Source organism: Poecilia latipinna, unplaced genomic scaffold, assembly GCF_001443285.1.
Source record: "Poecilia latipinna isolate Pla-1442-1.1 unplaced genomic scaffold, P_latipinna-1.0 Scaffold2556, whole genome shotgun sequence".
Classification (NCBI taxonomy): domain Eukaryota; kingdom Metazoa; phylum Chordata; class Actinopteri; order Cyprinodontiformes; family Poeciliidae; genus Poecilia; species Poecilia latipinna.
Genome location: NW_015115172.1, coordinates 42343 through 65041, shown reverse-complemented (window position 1 = coordinate 65041; position 22699 = coordinate 42343). Strand labels below are relative to the sequence as shown.

The following is a 22699-nucleotide window of genomic DNA, read 5'->3' as shown; positions in this document are numbered from 1 at the left end:
GTTTGAAAAAAAAACAAAAAAAAAAACACTCCCTCTTTGTTGGAGTTCATTGGGTTTTCCATCAATATGCTCAGGAAGTTGGGCCATGGCTACCACACAGATACTTGTTTTTTCAAACTCCACTGACAGATAGCGCTGATTGTCTTTCCTATAAAAGTTCCCTTCATGCAGTTTTACTCCATCTGGCTCTGCTTTTGTTTTTCACTGTGGTTTCTTCTCATTCTCACAACCTTTTTTTCAGGCACTGCCAAAAAAACCAAAAAAAAAACAGCCGTTCTCAGAGCACGTCTGAATAGAAACAAACTGCAGCTTTACACAAGTTCGCGTTTATTAATGTTGGTCCTCTGCCAGGTGACATCAGTGAAAGCTGCTGGTTGCGCTGTATTGCTCTTTCGTTTCCTTTTTTCCAACATAATTTACTGTCTGAGAAACATCTATAGAACAGTAGCTACATCTGTGCTAGTCTCGTCCACAGCTAAGATCACAGCACAACAGCATAGCTTATTTGGTCAACACTAGTGCCTGTTTAGAATTTAGTAATAGAAATAAACACGCAGAAATACTTCTAAAATTACATCTGCCAAATTAAGTTAAATACACATTTCTGTTTGCATTAAATTAGAAATGAAAACACAGGTAAAGCTTTAGACTTTGAAACATAAATTCAGATAATACAAGTTTCAAAAAACAGTTTGACTTGCCTTTTAAAACCATTTTTGATTTTGATGAAATAATAGGATTGTCTGCTTGACAACCTGATGAGTATAAATAGTGAGAAAATAAGTGTTGATTTATTAATAAGGATTAATATTCAGTTTTTGCTTTAGTTAGGATTGTGCTGTATTATATTTAAAAATTCAGTGATTCTTTCTCAGACTATACTCTAGTGCAGAGGATTGTTGTTTTCCAAGAAAAGCTTGCAATTTTATCATAAGTGTTTTTTTTTATTTTTATTTTCCAAACTTACTTTTTTTGTTGAATTTACAACCAGGTCTTCCTTTTGTCTGAAATATCAAAAACTTTGGCCTCAGTCTTGTGATGTTATATGTAAGATTTGTGCCCCAAGTAACAGATAATAATCCTTATTTGGATGAATGTTTTATACTCCAATCTCATTAAAAACAACAAATATAGATTCTAACAATGATTTGGAGAAAAATTTTGATATAGAGATATCATAGGAACCCTCCTTCACCTCTCCACATCCTTTATCCCATATGGATGGGACAAAGGATGTGGTCACTTGTAGAATATGTTTGTTTAAAATATGTAATTAAGAAATGCTTTATAGCGTCGTGTTAAGGAGTTATATAAAACTAACAAATGGATGAATAAACTACATTGCTTAGTTTGTGCATCTGAAGTATGCATTACACGGACTGTAAAAGACATACAGCTATTCTTTAAAATATGTCTTAACCGAACACTTTTATTGCTCAAATCTCTAAGGAGTAGATCCTCCTCTTCCTCTGCAGACATGTTGCATGCCTGGACTGTGACTCACCAGCAGCATTATGTCCACGGGTTTCAATGAGGCCATGGGGGTCTGCAAGGCCTGCTGCCAACAGTAACTATTTTAAAAAGGGAGTTCACCAGAATCAGCTGGGGATGACCTTTGACCTACCTTCCATGACTCGCCTCCTTTTCAGACTGTCCATAGGGAGGGCTCGATTATGCGGTGGACATCTTTGCTGCCCGCTCTGACCCCTCAGTCTAATCAGCCTTTGATCGAACGCTACCCTCTTTTCACAACGAGTTACAAGGTGACGCTGAATTTGTTTTTTGTTTCCACAGAGAAGGAGAATCCATACGAGGATGTTGACCTGAAGCGGAGGAGTTTGAGTAGGAAGTCTGGTCTGTCGGAGAACAGCCGATCTTGGGCCGCTATGGACAGGAAGCTTAACTCCCCGCCTCAGGTAAGCCCTTCGGTTGTCAGCATTATCTCCTGGACATGTAATTCAACAATATTTGAGGGTGAGCAAAACAATCAAAACAAACCCCCCCCCCAAAAAAAACCCCGAAAAACCTTCACATCAGAGATAAAATAGCTTAAATAAATGCAAATTGTATCAGTATGTTAATATGTGCAACTTAAAATGTGTATAATTTAGTGCTAAACCCAATTCTACTGGAGGTTTCTTCCTCTTAAAGGGATTCGTTCCTCTCTACTGCAATGTGCTGGTAAGGAGGATCAGGGATTGCTGCAAACTTAATGGCAGATTGAATCAGCTGAGCTTTCTCAGATGCATATTTCTGCAGCTGAATTTGAATGAATTTTTATTAGAATTTGATTCGACCGTTATTGAAACGAACCGGACTGATCTCAACTGAATTTTCTTGACTGAATGAAACGTGTTGTGGCAGATGTTGTGAGTTGCTGTTATATAACTGAGAAGACCTGTCCTGAATTTTTAATCTTGCCTTTCACTGTAAACAGAAGTGCCACTGACAAGCCTGGGCTGGTTTGTGACGAAAGATAAACAGAGAAACTCATCAGCGCTCAGCAAGGCCACATGGCAAACGGAAATATCTTTAATTGGGTCACCTTGATAATCGGCATATTCACTGGCACAATCTGTTACTGCAGATCTACAGACTTTGCTACATGTGCAAAAGAGTAATACAGGTGTTGAGGTGAAGACGAAAATGTTGCTGACTGATTATAATCAGTCCTTTTGTATAAAACTGCTGATGATTACCTTTTATAAGAACTCTGTTTATCCATGGACATTAAGAGTAATTTCATCTGTGCAGCTCGTCTAGTGGGTTACGGATACATAATTTGGTAGATGACTTGTATGTTATTGGTGTATAGTGATATTATAATACACAATAATATTTAATATATAGATCTTATATAAGCTGAAGGAACAGGAAATCAAAAACTATGTTTTGGAAATTTAGTATTAAGTAATTCATATTAATCCAATCTGTATCAAAAACACAAAGCTCTACTCTTGTTTCTTTGCCACCTTATTTTTCCAGCTTGGACTTTTGATGCATTCCATGTTATTTTCACTGGAAATTCAAATGGTCAAATCCCATCATCCGTCCTATTAATAACAAACAGTTAATTAGCTGCCTGTCGGGCAAAGAATGTCATGATACACGTTGATAAAAACGTTTATCCGTAACAATTGTTTCCAAGAAATCCAGTCCTATTTTCCCTCAGAAATCCCTAGTTATCTGTTCTAAGTTTGCTGCCAAAAATCTGTGAACATAATCAAAGAAGCTTTGTAAAAGTGCTCTTTATGTGGTTATGTGTAATTAGGGTGATATCAGATTATTGCTGTTTATGCAAACAAATGGAAATTGGGTTTCATCTTCCCAAATGAAATGAAACGGAAAAGATAACCACCTTTCCTTTAGAAAAAGGCTTCATATGTTGTAACACCCAGCACAAAAGACTTCAGGAGTTTAGTCCATCTGGAAGTAACCAGTGGCTTATAGTAGAAAACACCCATGTTTCGGTGGCTTGTTTATATGTAAACGAGCCACCTAAATAGATTGGAATGTTAAACATATATGCTTCCTCCATTTAACATTCCAGTCTGAGCAGGTTAATAGCAGAAAAAGCTCATTTATCTGAATTACTAAATTACTTTCAGGTGTTTATTGCCTTTCTGTGCAGTTTGGAAAAGTGAAAAAAAAAATATGTGTCTTTCAGTTTTTAATGAATTTGGAGAATCAGTAGATATTATGGAACAATATTAGTTTTTCCACAGTTTATCCTAACAAGGAGTAACTGAGTATTGGCAATGGAAAGAGGTTGTTTCTGAAGGAACCACATGATTAACAGAGGCTGGTTATTACTCTGTAGAGTTTTAAAAATATGTTTAAGTCTAATAATCATTAAGAATCTAGTGATGTGAAAAGTACAAATTTTATTTTTGTAGCTTTTCTGTTTTGTTTTTTTTTTCCTGCGTCTTATACAGGAAGTGAAGGTGGAAGCTGAAGTTGGTGTACTTGGTCATATCATTTCCTGTTATTTCTCATAATAGAATAGGGCAGCCATTAGGTCAACAGTAAGTCTTCATCTGTGTGAAATGCTTCGGACTGCATCTGTTCTCTTCTTTGTGCCCAGTTGCCTTCCAAACCCAGCAGCCAGTCTCTCCGCCTCCCCGGTCCAAGCGACAGGAAGAGTCACCGCATGTCCCAGTTGTCCAAACGCTACAGCCACGATGAAATGCTGCTCATCCCCCAGGTGGGCATGTCATCGTCCCCCTGCGGCTTGCTGGACGACAGCCTCTGTGGCACCAGTGACTCCCTGCCTTCACGCAGGCACTGGAGGATCCCCAAGGTACACACAGCCAGATCCCACACAAGCTGCTGCAAAGGGCCTTTTCAGAGCTCCGGCTCTCACAAACCTGATCAGGTTTCTGTCGGGACCAAGTCAGAGTCTGGACGGTTCTGCATCATTTATAATTCCTCTGTTTGGAACAGAGGCGTAATGACAACCGGGCTTTGATCCAGTCAGATATTTTTGCATGAAAATCAACGCTTGGGGTGCTTTTTTTAAAGAGCCCTCCCTGAGGCATTTCTTATTAATAATCTGCAATGCTTGAAATATATGCGATGTGCTTTAGACTGTTACTTTTGGCCAGGAACAGGCCTGCTTCCTCTATACTTAGGATCAAAAGACAAACAGACTGAACTCCAAGTTCCTCACAGAGAATTTCCTCTCGTCTCTGTTTACAGCTGGTCCAGAGGATCAACTCCATTTACTGCACTAAACGAGGGAAGAAGAGGCTAAAGAAGCTGTCCATGTCCAATCTTGAGACGGCATCTCTCAGAGGTAAGGCTGCTCCTTATTCCCTTTTATCCTAAGGCCAGATAAGTGGGTAAATATTTATGTCTCCTCTACCCACAGAGAGCTGTCTCTTTCTCTCTCTCTTCCTCCTCTATTTGTGTGTCTTTCTCATGACAAAAACACATATCTGAAATTACCCCCATTGACCCATAGGGAAAAAAAAATCATTTTCTCTTCAATGTTTGTTTCCAGATGACAACAGTGAGAGTGAGAGTGACTCAGATGACAGGTTCAAAGGTGAGCAATACTTTCATCTTGTTTTCTCTGAGTTTTTTTTTCCCCCACAGCTTTAAAGTTATTATTTTGCATCTATGATCAATAAGAAGCTTGAATTATGGGTATTAGATTGTGGTAAAACCATATAATCAGACCTAATATTGCCTATTTATTTCATGCAAAACGTTTTCCCTGCTCAGCTCACACCCAGAGGTTGTTGAAGCTGCAGTCCATCCTGCGACGAGCCCCGAGCTACTGTACGCTGGAGCTGCAGCTCATCGAGTGGCAGGAGAGAGAGCTCTTTGAGTACTTTGTTGTTGTTTCTCTGAAAAAGAAACCTGGAAAGAACTCCTACGCCCCTGAGGTCTCCTATCAGTTCCCCAAGGTAAAAGCTCTTTCTGAAACCTGCAACCGGTCCTTTGAGGCAAACTGCACACCTGGCGTGACGAGCTCGGCTTGCTCGTTTTATGTCTTTTAAGTCAACTTTTGTTTGCACTGTGAGCAGTTAAATGGCTCGCATTGTCTGAAACCCTTCAAAATCAGCGAGTAGTTTTAAAGTCTATAAAGTAAAATTGTGAATTTTTCTTTATAGTCAACGTTCTTTTTTGAGAGTTTTATTACGTTGCCTCCTGTCATAAAGAGGTAGATGCAAATCTCTTCGATACTCAACTACTCTGGAACTACATAAGTCAAATTATTTATATCTGCTCTCAGGAAATGCTTTGGGTTGCCTTGTTTTTGTCACACATGTCTAATAAAGATCTGTTTACAGAAAGTTATCGTGGGTATTAAGGTTGTATTAATTTGGGGGGTGAGGGGGGTTTAGCGTGTGCGATGTGGCTCAAACACGTCAATAGCAAACCAAAACAACAAGAGATTCTTGCAGATAATGAGTGAATGTAAACTTCTGACTGAATTGTATAAACTCTACGTTGCGTTGAAGCACTCCAGAGCTTTGACTGAGATATTACTTTTGGCAGATGTCATTTTAGAATACTTTTTAACAGTTCACTTGGTCTGAACTACATCACGGCGAGTAATAAATGCCATTTAAGCACTCTGTTGTTATCATTCCTATTGCCACTATACCAGCTCTGGATTATATAAAGGTTTTCTGGTTTATCTGACTAATTTCCATATTAATAGCTATAACAATAAATGTTACATAGATTTTTGTGACTGTCCACTTTGTTGATCATTTAGATCTTTGTGGGTAGCTGCAGACTCTACTTTGAGTTAAAAATAACTGGATTTCATTCATGTGACAGGCAAGTGTTGGATTAGAAAATGAATTCTGAAGGTTTTTTTTTTTAGTTCGGCAGAACTAAAAAAAAAAAAAAAACCTGGGGGGATGCAGACTCTGTGGTGGAGGCCTTGAAGGTCGAGAGGTTTAAACTTTTATGACATTGTAGCCTTTTGTAAAATATAAACTGGTAATTTCATAATTTCATCCTCCTGTTGCTTCTCCTTGCAGTTGGAGAGGCTGACCAAGCAGATGAGGGAGGCAGAGCAGAGGCTCAAAGCTATTCCTCAGTTCTGTTTCCCGGACGCAAAAGACTGGAGTCCTGTCTCCGAGTACACCAGGTATCCTCCAAGCATTATTTACACTTCTCTGTTAGGTTATTTCAGAAGCATCTATTTAGATAGCTGATAGGTGTTAGAACTGATTTAATAGTTTTAATAAAAGTTTTAATTTAAAGAAAATGTTCTGTTAGTGAAAACTGAAGCTCCTTCTCCAAAGTCAACATGTAAATAATTAGAAAAAAAAAAAAAAAAAGCTCTAATGTCACTTAATTTAAATTAAAACAGTTTAATAAATGACTTTCAGCTCATTTTAGTTGGTAGATAATGCCCAACAGAAAGTATGAACTGACACGAGTTTGGTTTTAAAACATCCTGGTGACTTTTTGTAAAAAACTTGACTGTTTAACAACCAAAGCTGCAAAAGCTCAAAAAGCAGAAGATGGCCCACGTTCATATCTAAATATTGTTCTGCTTTTCGCCATGTTTCTCACTGTACACATTTTTAGTAAAATCTCAAAAGGTTGTTTTCTCCACCTACTGAATAAACGAATAAGTGAATGACTCCCCATTTAGCACCTGCTAAATAAATACCAATGTCTTATGCTTTGACTTTTTACACAAATTCAGTTTTATGCTTAAGTTTTATGCCAACTCATTTTGTTTTTCTTGCATTCAAGGAGCCTAGTTCTAGCAGGAATAGGAAATGAGTGTGTGCTGCTATGGGAGAGTTAACGGGACTTGCCTGAACTTGCAGAGCTAGTAGATATGCAGAGGTGTGCAGGTGAAGGGGTCATGATACTGCAGCCACACACGACTGGTGGGAATTGACCTGCACTTTATCTGTGAGCAGACATAGAATAAAAATGCCTATAACGCACGAACACAGAATATTTAGGTAGTTTTGAAACCAAAATGTTTTTTTCATATTGATGTTTCTGGAGAAGAGGTGGAATTTAATAAGTTTATAGTTCTACCCACTTCTTTGGACATTTATTATTTATTGTATTACTGCAATTTTTCAGCTAGCTGCTCTTTTAGAAAGCACCTTGTTTGGGCTTAGACATCTTTTTTAAGCAACCAATTGCTACTAGGATTAATAGGTTTCTTCTAATTCATCTAGAAAATGTGAAGAACCACAAAACCACTTCTGAAACCAGTCAGTTGAGAAAGTAACCAAAGTCTAAAGAAAAACTGCCAAAATGGTTCTTGATCTGGAGTGAAATGGTTCTTGATCTCGAGTGAGTAGGTAGTTCCTATGAGGTAGTACCTACTCATAGGTAGTACCTCATAGGTACTACCTATGAGGTACCCAAATGGGGCTGGAACCAATCGTGGTGGGCCCGCGGCCTCAAAGAGTGAAATCGCTCAAAACCCAAAAATATTATGCAAGACCGTTTTAAAATACTACTAGAAAATCTGGCTCCTCCAAGACAAATATGTCATGAAATAGGTGACTTTCTGATTAGATGTCACTGGCTGTGTAGTGATGTTTGTTTTTTTCTTTTTCTTTTTGTGTTGCAGTGAAACATTCTCCTTCATGCTAACCGGGGAGGACGGCAGCAGGCGGTTTGGGTACTGCAGGCGGCTTCTGGTAAGAAGTTCCTGTTCGTCTCCGGTTCACCTTCACCATGTTCGCCACCCGCCCCTCACCTCGTTCAGCCATGTTTGTTGTGACAGGCCTTTTTCTTTGCACATGTGATGTTGTTTTCCTGCAGACTTGTCCATGTGCTGCCCGATTGTCTGCTGTGGTAACAGGAAGTAAAATCATGAAAGACATACACAGCTGAACAGATTAAAGAGACAGACCAGTGGGGAAAAAGTGGGAGTATCTGTTGTAGCAGCTGATCAGAGTTTGCTTCAGCACAGGAAATGGCTCCACAGAGTTACCAGGAGAATAACAAACATGCAAGCCACATTTTTTTAAAAGAACAGTTCTGTCAAATGGGAATAAAAAAAAAATTATATATATATAATTACATTTATAAATCTCTCTCCTTATATGCATTATGACAAAAAAATTACACATCATTTGAATAACTCATAGTTAAAATGGCATGAAATATGTAATAAAAACACAATAACCATAGATGAAAACCCAAGTTCAGACATTTAGTTTAACAAGGCTTTCTCAGGAGAGGGCAAGACAAAGAAAAACCAGGAAAAATCCAAACTTTGTCATTCTGGAGCATTTCCTCCCCGTAATGAGGCTGCAGAGCGCTTTGAAGTGTTTTGCTGAGCCTCCCATTTGGCTTGTGGGCAGAGAGCCTGACTGTGTGGGATGTTGTGACTGCGCAGATGATGTTGTTTTGCCGATTCTTGTTTTCGTGTGTCTTTTCACATCTTCAGCATGTTTGTTTGTGAGTGTTTGCCCTGGATGTCCAGCATAATAGTATTTCGTAGTGAAAAAAAAACAAAAAACAAAAATTGCTCCCTGCGATCAGTTGTGCTCGATGTGCTCATTTGGTATAAGATTCACCCAGACAGAAGCAGATTTTAACGAAGGCAGAGAGCGGGGAACTGCGCTCCTTCAGTAACTTTGCTTCCCGCCCGCCATCCGTCCAGCAGTTGGCAGTAGCCGAGCATTCCTAAGGACTTGAATCAAGCCCCACACAGTTGATTTAATCATCCGTTTGGAAAAGCAGAGGAGAAACAAGAGAGGCAAATTGTATACCTAATATGGACAAGTGGATTGGCGCTTGTAGAGTGCCTGTGTTCATTTGTGTCTTTCTCACTGAGAGCGTCTGTTGTTTCAAGCCACATAAAGGTTTGGGAGAATGCAGGGGACAGCAGATATGATCAGCTGTCCCCTACAGATAAACCTGTATTTAGGAGGGAGGTAACCACATAAAAGACTCTCACATCGGGAGGCAGATTAAATTAAAGACATCCCTGTGTTATATTATCACTGTGCACTGTCCTAGCTCTTCCTGTGACCCTGTGTATAATGTCTTTTTGTTTTATACACACAGATTACTCTCATAAAGTTTAATTTACTCATTGTGGCTGTGCTTCAGTCTGTGGACAGAGAAGTTTACTGTGGCTCTGAAGGAGCCTGAAGAATCACGTTAATGATCTCATTATCTCTGCAAAGAGGCAACAAATCTTTAGCAGAGAGACTGTGGTGTTTTAAAATGTAATGGTCACCACCAGACAGGCAGACGCTTTCTAAAGGCAGCGGCTTGATCTGAAATCCACTCTATAAAGACTTCATTTAAAAGTTAGCTGAATCCTTGTCATATTTCCCAGGCCAAAAATATTACATTGCTCCTCTTGGAGGGTGCTTTATCACTTATTCGTTGTGTAGCAGTGAAGGACAAATCACAGACCGTGGCTCAAATAATGAGGTAGAAGTCTTTAATTCCATATCTATATTTCTTTGAAATATAGATATGGAACAAAATCTTCAGATGCATCTCACCGAATTCAAATCTCATTGAACAAGTTTATTTTTTTTCTCAATAACTCAGCTCATCATTTGCAATTCATTTGTTATATGAAGTCATGCAGAAACAGTGATAATATATTTCCAAATAAAAAAAGAGAACTGTACGTTTCTGTGTCAAAAATCATGATGAAGATTACTGATTTTACAGGCAGTAGTCATAGTTACCCTCCCCAATAAGTCATCCAACCGTCCTACTGTATAACTTTATTTGCCCACTTATCCTTTCAGGGTAGCAATGGGGGCTGGTACAAAACAGCAGTCATTGGGTGACAGGCAGGGTATAGTTTCCCACTGTGGACAAATGGAGAGACTAATTCATGTAATGTGTTGCTGAACTGTGGGAGGAAGTACACAAAGAGAACCCACACATGCACAGAGAGAACATCCATGCAGAAAGACACCAGCCTGAACTTCAAACCCAGGACCTTCTTGTTGCAACATTGCTACTAACTGCACTAAGCCAATAAAGGCAATTTCTGAAGAACTGGAATGCTCATAAAGTATTGTTTCCAAGCATATTCATGGAAAATTGAGTGGAAGGACAAATTTGGTACAGAGAAATTGCTGCCTTGAGGGATTGTTCAAAGCATTGAAGAATTTGGTGGAAATCCACAAGACGGCAGCTAAAGCTGCAATAAATGCTTCAAGACTCACACAGAACATCGGTCACAGCTGTGGTATTCCTCGTGTTAAGCTAAGGAACCTGAGACAGCCTCAAAGGTTTACCTGGGCTTGTAGAAAAACATCTGTCCAAAGTTCACTTTTCAGATTAAAGAAAATTTTGTAACTGATTTAGAGAACGAGATCCCAGAATCTGGAGGAAGAGTCTAGTGGAAGAATCCAAGTTGCGGTGCTGACAGGAACCATGACATCAGCCGCTGTTGGTCCACTGTGTTTTATTAACTCCAAAGCAGATGCAGCCATCTACCATGAGAGCACGCATTACACTGACAGGCCTTATGGAGATGCAAGATTCACTTTCCAGCAACTTATCTTTTTGGTACACTGATGTCATAAAAACAACACTGACGGCTGAAACAAAGGTTTCAAATAAATATTTAGAAGATAAGACAGTCCTCTCCTGTCAATACTTACAGAGGAATTGGCTGTTTCTGGCATCTTTTAAAAATAGTTGTCGTTCTTGACTCGTGTGTCTTAAAGGTTTTCTACTGTTTGTTGTTCACCTTATAGGTGAAACTGGATTAAAGGCGGAAACTTGTACAATTGCTACATAAAACTCGACACCAAAGCTACAAATTTATAGCCGTTAACTGCGTTCATATCTCAAGCTGCTGCCAATACACCAGTCTAAATTTGTGAAATTGTGATTTTTTTATTTTTTTATTTATTTATTTTTTTTTACTGCGTGTGAGATCTAGTTATTTCTTGATGGTTTTGACTCAGCTGTTTTTTATTACAATAAAAGTCCTATAAATCCCCCGACTTGATGAATGTGTAATGTTATACCGATGGAAGGCCTGGTGAGTGTATTTATAGCCGGTTTTGGGAACATCTGCAGATGTATCTTCTTACGTCTGATCCGTGTTCTCTTGTTATTCCAGCCGACTGGGAAAGGACCTCGTCTTCCAGAGGTGTACTGTGTCATCAGCCGGCTGGGTTGTTTTGACTTGTTCTCCACAGTAAGTTCAGTCTTGCATGCACACACTCCCACACACAGTCAGATCCACATCCACCTTGATCAGTGCGGTGCTGCAGCTGTGTTTAACAATCTGACAGATGATGGAAACGACTGTCTGTGTCGTATCTCTGCAGACTTCATTCGGTTTTCTAATTTCCCAGAACAGTTGTTTCCTTCACTTCTGTCTCACAGCAGTCGCTCTTTGGCTTTTCCAGCCTTATTAATTCAAAGTGCGTTATTTTCAATTTGAATTCTTGAATAAAGTTTGTATAATTCTTCTTGTGATTCCGTTTTAGGAGCTTTGACAAGAATAATGTAATGGTTTAGAGCTTTCTTTTGGTTTTTGGCATTCAGCTTTTCTGGGAGTTTTTGTAACGGATGAGAGCAGTGAATGATTTTCCCAATCAGCTTTCCAGAAAGGAGACGTCTCTGATCCAAACGGCGCTCTGTGTGGAAATTTCTTTTACAGTAGCCATGGAAACAGATTTATTATTTTTTATCTTTTTTTTTTTTTTTACCAAAACAAAAAAAAATGACTATGATTATCCATATAACTATTAATGGTGGAAAACTGTATTTTTCTGTAAATGACCTCATTTGTCCATAAGAGTAATGGCTGTAAATGGGTCAGTTTTGTGAAGGGAGCTGTCCTCTTTCTTGCTTCCTTAAGATCCTGGATGAAGTGGAAAGACGCAGAGGAGTCTCGGCAGCGCTGGTTTATCCCTTCATGAGGAGTCTGATGGAGTCGCCCTTTCCTGCACCAGGGAAGATTATCAAAGTAAAGACCTTCCTGCCCGGTGCAGGAAATGAGGTCAGTACTGTTGCCAAAGCAACACCAATTTTCATCAATGACACAAAACAAGCAGGTTCAATTCCTGTCTAGAAATGCATAATCAGATAACTGCATAATCTTAATCATAAGAAGAAATATACGAAGAAGTTAGACTTTAATGTGTGCATTTTTTTCTTGGATTCAGGTCATAGAGCTGAGGCGACCCAATGACTCTAGACTGGAGCATGTTGACTTCGACAACCTGTTCAGGTGCCTCAGCGTACGGCAGGTGTTGCGCGTCTTTGCCTCGCTGCTCCTGGAACGCAGAGTCATCTTTGTGGCTGATAAACTCAGGTGAGTTTCCACTACAATAGGAACCACGACTTTCTCAAAAACAGAATTGTGACAGGAGATTTAACGTACCAACATTTTCCATGCCGTTCTGACCTGTCTCAAGTATTTTGATGTATACTGCTGGCATCAAATTCAGAACAGACACATTTCTGGCCGTTAACAGGTAGTCACAGCATTTAAGTTTTTGTTTTTTTTATTCAGTCTTGTTTGAGTATTTTCTTTGAATTACATTGTCAAGACATGATGCAGACAATGTATTACATAATGTACATATAGTCAGTTGACACCATATACATAATATTGTCTTGTTTTTTTTCTTTTTCTCTCATAGTTCAATTATCAGGGCTCTAATGAAACAAACAAACAAACAAAAAGCCTTGTCAGTTTTGACTTGTACAATCCCTGTTAAACTCTCAGCTTGTCAAATGCATAAATCTGGTCTGTGATGTCTGACAGCGCTGTGTCCGGTTAGCTCTGATACCAGCAGGAAAGTGGGACACCGTCAGAGCAGTACATCCAGGGTGGGGTCTGATAAGATGTGAAGAGTCCCCAAGGACTCCCTGTCCCACTCTGTCCTGTTGTTGCAGAAAGGAGCTGGATACTTTTAGAGCATTGGAGACGAAGGGTGGAGAATTTAGCCAAGAAGTAATCTCTCCACATATCAGAAACCAGTTTAAACAAACATCAGTGGGGGCAGTGACTGTGAGGGGAAGGAATGCACTTCCTGTGTGCACGACTCTGCCCTCTGTGATCTGTGGCTCAGCTGTCGCCGTTTGACTTATGATGCCCCCGTTCACTCCCAGCGTACGAGCGACCTCTCTGTCTGTGTCCCTAGAGAAAATGAATCCTTGTTGCTCATCGCAAGAGGTGATAGGATCTTGGAGTCACTGGGAGGGGAATCATGAATTTCACTCGAGATGCATTATCCTGATTCATTGTTCAGAGTCAACACATTCTGCAGTGTTTTAAGATCTGTTGGTGATTGCAAGTATGTAATTGTGTAGCTTGTTTTATTTTAGATGTAAATTCATTGACGTTTTAGAGAATATCTGTTTATCTTAAAAATAAATTATACAAATATCCAAAGCACTAAAGAACATCATATCTCATAATCACTACATGCTGTTGTTGTTGTTGGGGGGGAAAAAAGTAAACCTTCTTGCAGTTCAAGGTTTTAACATGTCAGGATGTACTTAAAATGATCTGGTCTTTACCAGAAGGAAAGGCATCAGCAATAACATGCACAAAGCAATTTCTGCTGCTTGTTGATGTCGGTGATGTCGGAAGGGCAATAAGGCCATTTTGAAAGAATGTTGCCTCGGCATCTTGCAAAAGTTCAAGTCAACCTTGAACTTCTGCAAATACCAAAATAACCTAGAATCCAATTTGAAATCTGTATCAGAATTTTGGTTCGAATTGGGTGATAAACAGGATCATGTTCCCACACACAGCAGCAAATTCTTACCGGAAAAGCTGAGAAAGAAAACTCTCAAAGTTTCTCCACCTAAGTGAAACATTGTAGTCTGACCTAAAGAGGGCTGTTCATAAACAAATAGACCCAAACCTCAATAAGTTGAACCGATATTGGATTTAAAACAAACATCAGAGACCGAATCTTTATATAATGTACAACTACTTTCAAAATACTTTATATAAATTAATACTTAAAAAGTCAAAGGAAATAACAGTAATTTTTCTCATCGTTTATGGTGACCTGAGGATATCTTGCTCTTATCTTTCTTCTTAGTTCGATGTGTCTACAACACAACAGTGGAAGTGAGATGATATTTCATTTTACCCTCCTTGTAAGAACTAAGCATATCAGTAGCAAAACGTAAATGTTTTTCAGCGTCTCCTTCTTTAACTTTGTTTTTTGAGTGCATTGATATCACAAGAGTGACACCAGCCACTGAAAAGAAGTTGAAAAGTGAGTTCATCCTGCTACTCATTCTTTATCAGTAAGAAAAACATAGATAGACAAGGTTTCCTGGCAGTTTGGCACAAACACACATACTAGAGATAAAAAAACCAACAAAAATAATCACATTTATACATCTTTGTCTTTTTGTACATTATTATATGTGCTGTGACTTCTTTGTGCTTAGATGTGCAGGGTAAAGATTTATGCACACATGCATGCTGCTGATCATTTGAGAGCTGTCACAGAGCCTCATTGCACTCTTAATGACATTGGTGATAACAGAAATCCCCCCTCTGGAACTCTGTCACATTACATATGCTTAAATTACCTCTGCTGCAGAGCTTGGTGCGTGTTAATTGTAGCACATATGCAAGCAAAAAACAGCAGAGGAAAGCCATGTTAGGCAATAGCTGCATTCAGTCAACTCTTTTCATAAAGGTTTTGTTGCCTTCACATGAAAGCGTGCACCCACACACAATTTGTCTTAAAGCGTTCATCTGCCACTTATTGCCAGTAATAACAGGTTTGAAGCCTAATCAGATAAACACATCATCAACTCTGTCACTCTGTAATTGCTCAACTTGACTGACCCCAAGGTGCCTGGTGAGATTTTTCTCTCCCTTTGTGGCAAACTTCCTTATCTGTCCTCAGGCTGGAGCTGCGAACAGTTAGCAGCTTGTATGTGTGTGTCTGCATTGATCTCAGGGCATGAAGCAGGAAGCTGCTCTGACGTGTAGCAGTGGCTTTGTATTTGTTGTATTATCTTGTTACTGTAAGTCCTGGAAGTCCTCTGCTAACATAGAAACACAGAGATGAATTAAGTGAAATCTGAGAGGTTTAGGAAAGCAGCGAAAAGGGAGTACAAAAAGCTCCTTGGGGTTCTGCAGGAAAACAATCTGTGGCGGAGCTATGTCAAAAATGACAAACTAAATGTGTACTGCAGATGTCACGTCAGCTTATATATTTGTTCTAATCCATTTTTTTTAACTGATGCATTTTTGTGATGAACGATAAACTTCATGCTGGTAGACTTGTGTGTTTGGATTGAGTCTTCGTCTTTTCTTCCCCTCCGTTCCTGACAAACACTTTCTCGAGCGTGCTCTGGAGAACTGATTCAAAGCCAAAACCATGTTGAACAACTTAACCGGTTTCACTGTGAACTTGAGTGGGACTGACACACAGTAAACATTAGAAATGTTTACGGTTTTCGAAGAGTTGAGCAAGACACTGATATCACCAGAAGGGTGGAGTTTTATTCTCTGTAGTGTGTAGAAGTTTACTTGATTTTATTTTTAAGTTTTTAGCTATTGATTTCTAACAAATTTCCAACTTTATCAGAAAAATGCATTAAAAGCCTTTGGATTAAAAATCTCCAAATATCACAACCATCATTGTATAAAAATCTAATTAAATTAAAGCCATCCTCATTGTTATGCTGTACCAACGTCAATGTTATTGCTGAGCATCTGATGCACTAAAGCGGGTGTGTGTGTGTGTGTGTTTTTTTTTCTTTTTACACTGTGACAGATTGGCAATGTTATTGTCTATAATAAAATACCCAGTTGTCTGCTTGTTCGTTCCTGTGCTCTACAACCTGGTTTGTTTCAGTTTGATCTGCCTTCTTTTTCCTACATGTAACAGATCCAGCTTTGTCACTCATCACACCCACCCGGTGTCAGTAATTGTTTCTGCTGTACATATTTATTCTTGTCAGATCATCATCACTTTAGCTCCTGTTAAGCCTGATTTTTACCTGTTTTTATTCTTATGGCAACGTATACCAGAGCATGATCTCTTACTGGCCTGCAAAATATTTGGGAAATACATACCAGGGGGGTGAGCCGTGTGTGCATGCAGGAGCTGTGCTTGACACTCTGATGATGCCATTTTGCATGTGTACCACTGGGTAGTCAGTTTCTCTGAAATCTCTTGGTGTATTTGTGCGTTGCTGGTTGCCCCGTTGACGCTGTTTGTGTGTTTCTACTGGGGATCATTGTGACAGTTGTTTCTGTCTGCTTAGGATACAGTTTTTGCTTTTCTCTTTCTCATTACTAAAATATCTTTATGTTTGATTATGACGTGCTTCAGATTATTTATTCTTATTTATCTCATCCTTTGAAACCTGATCAGAAAAAACATATTTCACATATGTTTAAATGATCTGGTTTATGTACCCCTACCCCTGCTGATGAACACTAGCAAGAAAACAACTTAACAATAAGACAAGAAGACACAGCTGTAGAATCAAGATGGTACACAAGTTTCACTGGATGCCTTCATTTTAAAAATATAAACTTACATAACCGATTGATCTGAATTGTTAACTGATTTCTGCAAAATACCACAGCACTTAGCGGTTCCCATCCTTTCATTCTTGATAATGGGACGTAGGAGGAGTACAATTTTTTACACTCCAGCTTGATTAGAAACACATCACTTAAAGCCGCAGTCACACGGTTTCCCCATCAGTCAGCCTCATGGCATGCAGCTGCAGCTGGAGCAGATGGCTTAACCTACATCTGTTTCATTCCAGCCTAAATGTGGCTTTATGCAGGCCCCCCCCCATTCAGCGTGGGTCCTGGAGTGATCTCACCCTCTTCACCCGCAGGTGCTGTGCTTTACCAGCTGACTTTCACATCAGTCTCATTTGCTGTGAGCAATAAAACGCACAACAAGCGGACGCTGTGACGCACCTGCGCACTACTTTCCCCGATACACTTGACTGAATCCGGGCACTATTGAGGTCTTAATCGGAAGAGGAAAAACCAGGAGTGTTCCCTCGGGAGAGAATTTCTTTGTGTCGAACAGCTTCTGCTGTCAGAATGAGAGAGTTGGTGGCTGTAGGTCCGCACAGACGGGAAGTGAGGGAAAACTGTTCAGGGAGTCAGGGAGCAAAGAGAGAACATGATGCTAAAGGATAAAAATACATCATGTGCAGCTCTGTCTGCGTGTGCTTTACCAGATGTTATTTTGAGCATGGAAAGAGGTGAAACATAGACAAGTTTTTTTTTATTTTGTTTTTTTTTGGAGCTTTTTGGCACAGCTGTTTGACAGAAATTCAGACCCCTACCTAAGACCCTCCATGAACATTTAACTATTGGGAGACAACAAACACAGATGTGGTTATGAAGGCAACATTCGGCGGTGAGCTATGAAACATCTCAGACATTCTGGTGAAATCAAATATAACCTGAAGCCATATTGAAATATAACCAAGTCTAAAAAAAACGTACGTCTCTTTTAATTTCCGGATGTGAAGAGCATTATTCAAACAATGATGGCCACTGAGCTGATTGCTACCTTTAATCCAATCTTGGCCTGAAGTTTTAACAGTCTTCATCTATTTCCTCTTCTGTCATTTTAATGCAACATTGAACAAACCGAGTCAGAGTGTCAGAGGCAGCAGGTCATGTTTTTGCTACGCATAACACAGCCAACACAACATATGGCTATATTACAGTCGGTAAACCTGTCATTTTTTTTTTTATCAGCAAACATCTGGATGGAAAACAGAAAAAAGCTGTTCGTTAAACAATGTTCTGTCTGTTTAAAACATCACATGTCAGTTCTTTACTGGCCTTTATAATTGTCACGTGTGTTGCTTAGCTAAGCTTATTGATATGTCAAAGAAATATTCAAGTCTCTTAATGTTTTGTTTTGTTCATGCCCTGTAAACCCTCCAGGCTGTGCCTATGAGTTAATGTAGAGCAGACTACCAGTAGTCAACTCTGACATATATTTATATATGATATTAATGTGACGTGTTAACACAGTTAAAAATGTGGACAGACGTTAATCCGAGCTCTGCAGATCCGGTTTATTCCAGACGTTCTGTGATCTGCACAGTACAAACCTTCAAAACATGAGCTGGAGTGTAAGCGTAGTGCATTAATCCAAGTCCCTTCTCCTTAAACACTGAAATGTTGCCTCCTCCTCCTCCTTCGGGATTCACAGAATACTTACTTTCCTGGAGTATCTGCCATTTCAGCCTCACTAACATTTTGCCTGGCCTGACAAAATCGTGACAGATAATATGTCAGGATTAGCTGTCCTACTTTAACACAAAGCAGACGTGCACTGATGTCAGGATTGCTAAACTACACGTCTGTTTTTCTTGCATCTGGTCACATCTGAGTGTTCATTATGATTCATCTTTGCTCATTTGAATGCAGTCAGCTAACACAACAGAAGAACACAAGAAAAACGCAATTTTCAAAACGGCAACAAAACAAAAGTACATCATTCTTTTACTCAATATAAATTTCTTTTAAACAATGGCTGAATTTGAGACTTGCATAAATCCAGAACAAAATCAAACCCATTTTAGGAGGAGTCGAACTAAAACCGGTTCAGTTGACTCGATGAATCTTCCAATAAATAGGAAGACTGGAGCAGCCTCCTGGATTCAGGTTGTGGGTGAGTTTAGTTGGTAATTTTGCCAACAAAATTGGCAAAATTACCAATTTTGTTGGCAAAATCTCAGGCCAAAAAAGTATCTAAAAGATCCCTCCACATGGACCCAAAGCCTGTCACAAAGAGCAACAGGGTTAGGTTCAACAAAAGCTGTGTGGGGGTGGGTTGTGGCGGGTGGTTTGCTAACTCCTGCAGCATATTGTTACATAACCTGGAAGTTTAAACTATGCGTTATATTTGAGGCAAATATAAATGTTTGTACAGCATGGAGATTACTGACTTACCCAGGCAGAATTACAACTTCTTAGGATGTTTTAGATCATGTTTTCAATTTGGAACAAGTTGAAAACTGATAACAACCTACAACGGAAGAAGATCTGCTCCTCCTGGCCCTGCTGAAAGAAACTGTATCTCAGGATGTTTCTGATTATTTACTTGGTTGTTACTGTACCTGGTCGGAAGCATGGAACTCACTTAATTATTATTATTATTATTTTTTATAACTTTTCTCATTCTGCTTTTCCCTCTTTCCTCCCAAAGTTGAGTGGCAACCTCTGGTGGAGCAGAGTGTTTTCATTGTAAGTTCATTTTCTCCCAGGAGTTTGTGGTCGGCGGATGAGTGTAATGGATCCTTTTGGTATCGGTGGAGCGCCGGGCCATGTGTAGCCTGTGGCGAAGGTTATTCTCAGATCTGTGCCCCATCGCTCCCTGTTGGAACTTGTCAAACCCCGGAGACAGGATCTGTTTGAAATTATCAAGCCCTCCCCGGGCAAATGGAAATCAGCCTGGCCAAAGCGACGCTGTAAATGCTCCGTTAGCAGAGTGAACTGAAGGAGGCCAGAAAAAGTCCCCGATCTCTGCGGTTATTGTAAACTTTGGATTTCGCTTAGTAATTCTGTTTTAGCCTGTCAAGAAAACATGTTGTAATCTTGGCAATTTGACTCATGGGAAGAGGAGATGAAAAGCCACCGAGGCAAACGTGTAGCCTGAGTAAACACCGTGTGAAAGGCTGAGGGAGTTATTTTTCTCAGCTCTGCTTCTGCTCCTTGTTTTCTGCATGTTCTCTAAGGACGGCTAAGTTTCCCTTGGATTAAACCTAATGAGTTTAAATAAAAAGCAGTAACCACTGTGAACTGGCGTGTGCTGCTATGAGGACAGTAACGGTGGAAAATATTTCTCACAATTATTCCCTTAAATAGGGCCAATCACATACCATGTTTGATCCTTGGTCTTGTTCTTGATCCATACTGATTTAGTGCTTGTGTGTGTGTGTGTGTGTGTGTGTGTGTGTGTGTGCGCACGCGCACGATTAGACCCACAGTTTATTTTCACTGTTTTTTGTACACATGAACTGAACGCTGTGTGGAAGACGGAGAGGAGGGGCGGGTCAGCCACTGTCAACAGGAGACGGATCGTGAGAAAGATGGGCCGCTATTTGGGATTTTCGTGTTGTACCGCAGCTGTCGACGTTAAAACCAAACTCCTGCTTTTACTTATTGCGTCAACGAGCCTTTGGCTTAACTATAGCAACATGCCACGGCCATGCCACCCCTGTAAATGGAGCTCAGGCAGATCACAAAGATGCATTTTAATGAAGGCGGCTTTCGTCATTGTGGTTTGAAGTGTAAACTAAACTACTAGTAGGAAAACACAAGGACTTATTTTTTTAGAAGCTGCTGCAGCTTGTAAAAACGCCCTCTTTTTTTTTAAAGTCTGTTGTATCAGAGATGAGTTGTAGGAAGGGAAACCCTCATATTACATTACGGTTGTGAAGGAAACAATGATGAAGTAATCATTTAAACACAGTACAACAATGTTTAGACTAAAGTTAGCAATTACTGAAGGTGACAACATTTAGAAAATCTAATTATGATTTTGTGCTTTTGTGCTTTTAGGATGTAAAGCACTTTGAAATGCCTTGTAGCTAAAATGTGCTAAACAAATAAAATTTGATTTGATTTGATTTAGAAAAACACCATAGTGGATTGTAATGTGTCAATCTTAAAACCCATTATATTGTTTTTAAATTATGAAAAACTGTTTATTTGAAATAAAACAGTAACTTACGATAAAAAAAAATAAAAAAAACCCGATGTTAATATATTAAAATGTGTATTTAAGAAATTCTCTGTCTGTGTAAATAAATCTGTTTAAGACCAATTAACCTAATTGGACCTGCAACGCTGCTGACTGAAAGTTGTAACATTGTGTCATTTTTTTTATGTTCTCCCATCATTAGCACGTTGTCCAGCTGCATGCACGCAGTGGTGGCGCTGCTCTACCCCTTCTCCTGGCAACACACCTTCATCCCTGTGCTGCCAGCGTCCATGTTGGACATTGTGTGCTGTCCAACCCCTTTCCTGGTGGGACTCCTGTCCAGCTCCTTGCCAAAGCTTAAAGAGTTACCCGTGGAAGAAGTGAGTAGAAGAAGTCTTGACTGTTTCATCTGTCTGTATTCTTCTTGTTGTCTTAATGTAATATATGTATAATCTACATGTCCTTTATTGTTCTGGTCTGGGGATTTTGATTTCTCTGACTGAAGTCTGTCTCGGAAATCTTTTTATTTTATTCATTTACATTATTATTTATGTCTAGACAAAGAAATACATTGTTCAGACACTAATGTCTTTTGAGACAGAAATATTTTGATGTAGTTTCAGATTTTCTTTAAAGACTTGAGCAATAAAGTGCTTAGAGTTTGGTGTTCAGCTTTTAAATTGTCTTCATGTCACTGGCAAAATGTGAAGAAAATGTTTTAATGATTTGATGACATCTCAAAAACCAAAATGATGAGCCCACTAATCAAGAAAATGGCAGACTAAACGGTGCATGAAGGGTAACAGCAGCTTAAAGTATTCAGGGACATTCCTCTTGCAGACACCCGCCTCTGCTCTGAACCTTAAAATTACTAACCCAGAAGTTCATATTTGGTACAAAACTAGCATGCACAGCCACAGATATGCAGTAGGAGATGCTAAGTGGTGTTGGGAACTGGAGCCAGTAAAGTGCTGGTGTCTAGAATGGGAAGCCCTCCTTCAGTTTCTGGTTTCAGCTCCAATAAATATTTTGAAGAAAAGCAGAAGCCCAGTTTGAGATAAGCACGTAGCTTGCATCTGTATTTTTTCTAAAAAGAAAACTTATTCTCAGCTCCTGCTGTTGACTGAAAACATATATTGGGCTTATACCAAGCCTTATCTGATGGCTCCTTTTATGGAAATTGTACTAATTTGCTCTTCTTTCCTTCACTCAGGCTTTAATGGTTGATCTGGGAACTGATCGCTTTATCCGACAGGTTTGTACACATACATTTGCATTTAAACCAGCATCATGTAAAACAATGTGTAGTCCCTTGCAAAAGCAGTAAATCCCAAAAAATTAATTTACATTTTAGTACTTTATAACTTCAGACTTTGCTTTTTTTATTGTTTTTTTTGTGATAAAACAACCTAAAGTAGTGCATAACCATAAAGAGAAAGAAAAATCAAAAAGGGAAAAAAGGTTTTCAACATATTTTACACATAAATCTTGGACAATTCCTTCATATGTGCTTACTCAGACCCCTTTACTCCACTACCCCTAAATCATATCCAGTGCAATCACTTTCA

The 22699-nt window shown here is 39.3% G+C and overlaps 1 protein-coding gene across 1 annotated transcript in view; it reads left to right on the top strand.

The window, feature by feature from the left end:
* The window catches only part of dennd2b (DENN domain containing 2B), a 40957-nt gene that overhangs the window by 12973 nt on the left and 5285 nt on the right, over window positions 1–22699 (top strand). Inside the window, exons 4-15 of the mRNA XM_015020255.1 lie at window positions 1795–1916; window positions 4085–4300; window positions 4699–4795; window positions 5003–5047; window positions 5227–5411; window positions 6501–6610; window positions 8072–8141; window positions 11558–11635; window positions 12305–12445; window positions 12612–12760; window positions 21334–21511; window positions 22345–22386. Coding sequence (XP_014875741.1) covers window positions 1795–1916; window positions 4085–4300; window positions 4699–4795; window positions 5003–5047; window positions 5227–5411; window positions 6501–6610; window positions 8072–8141; window positions 11558–11635; window positions 12305–12445; window positions 12612–12760; window positions 21334–21511; window positions 22345–22386 — 1433 coding nt within the window. The remainder of the gene's footprint in view (window positions 1–1794; window positions 1917–4084; window positions 4301–4698; window positions 4796–5002; window positions 5048–5226; window positions 5412–6500; window positions 6611–8071; window positions 8142–11557; window positions 11636–12304; window positions 12446–12611; window positions 12761–21333; window positions 21512–22344; window positions 22387–22699) is intronic.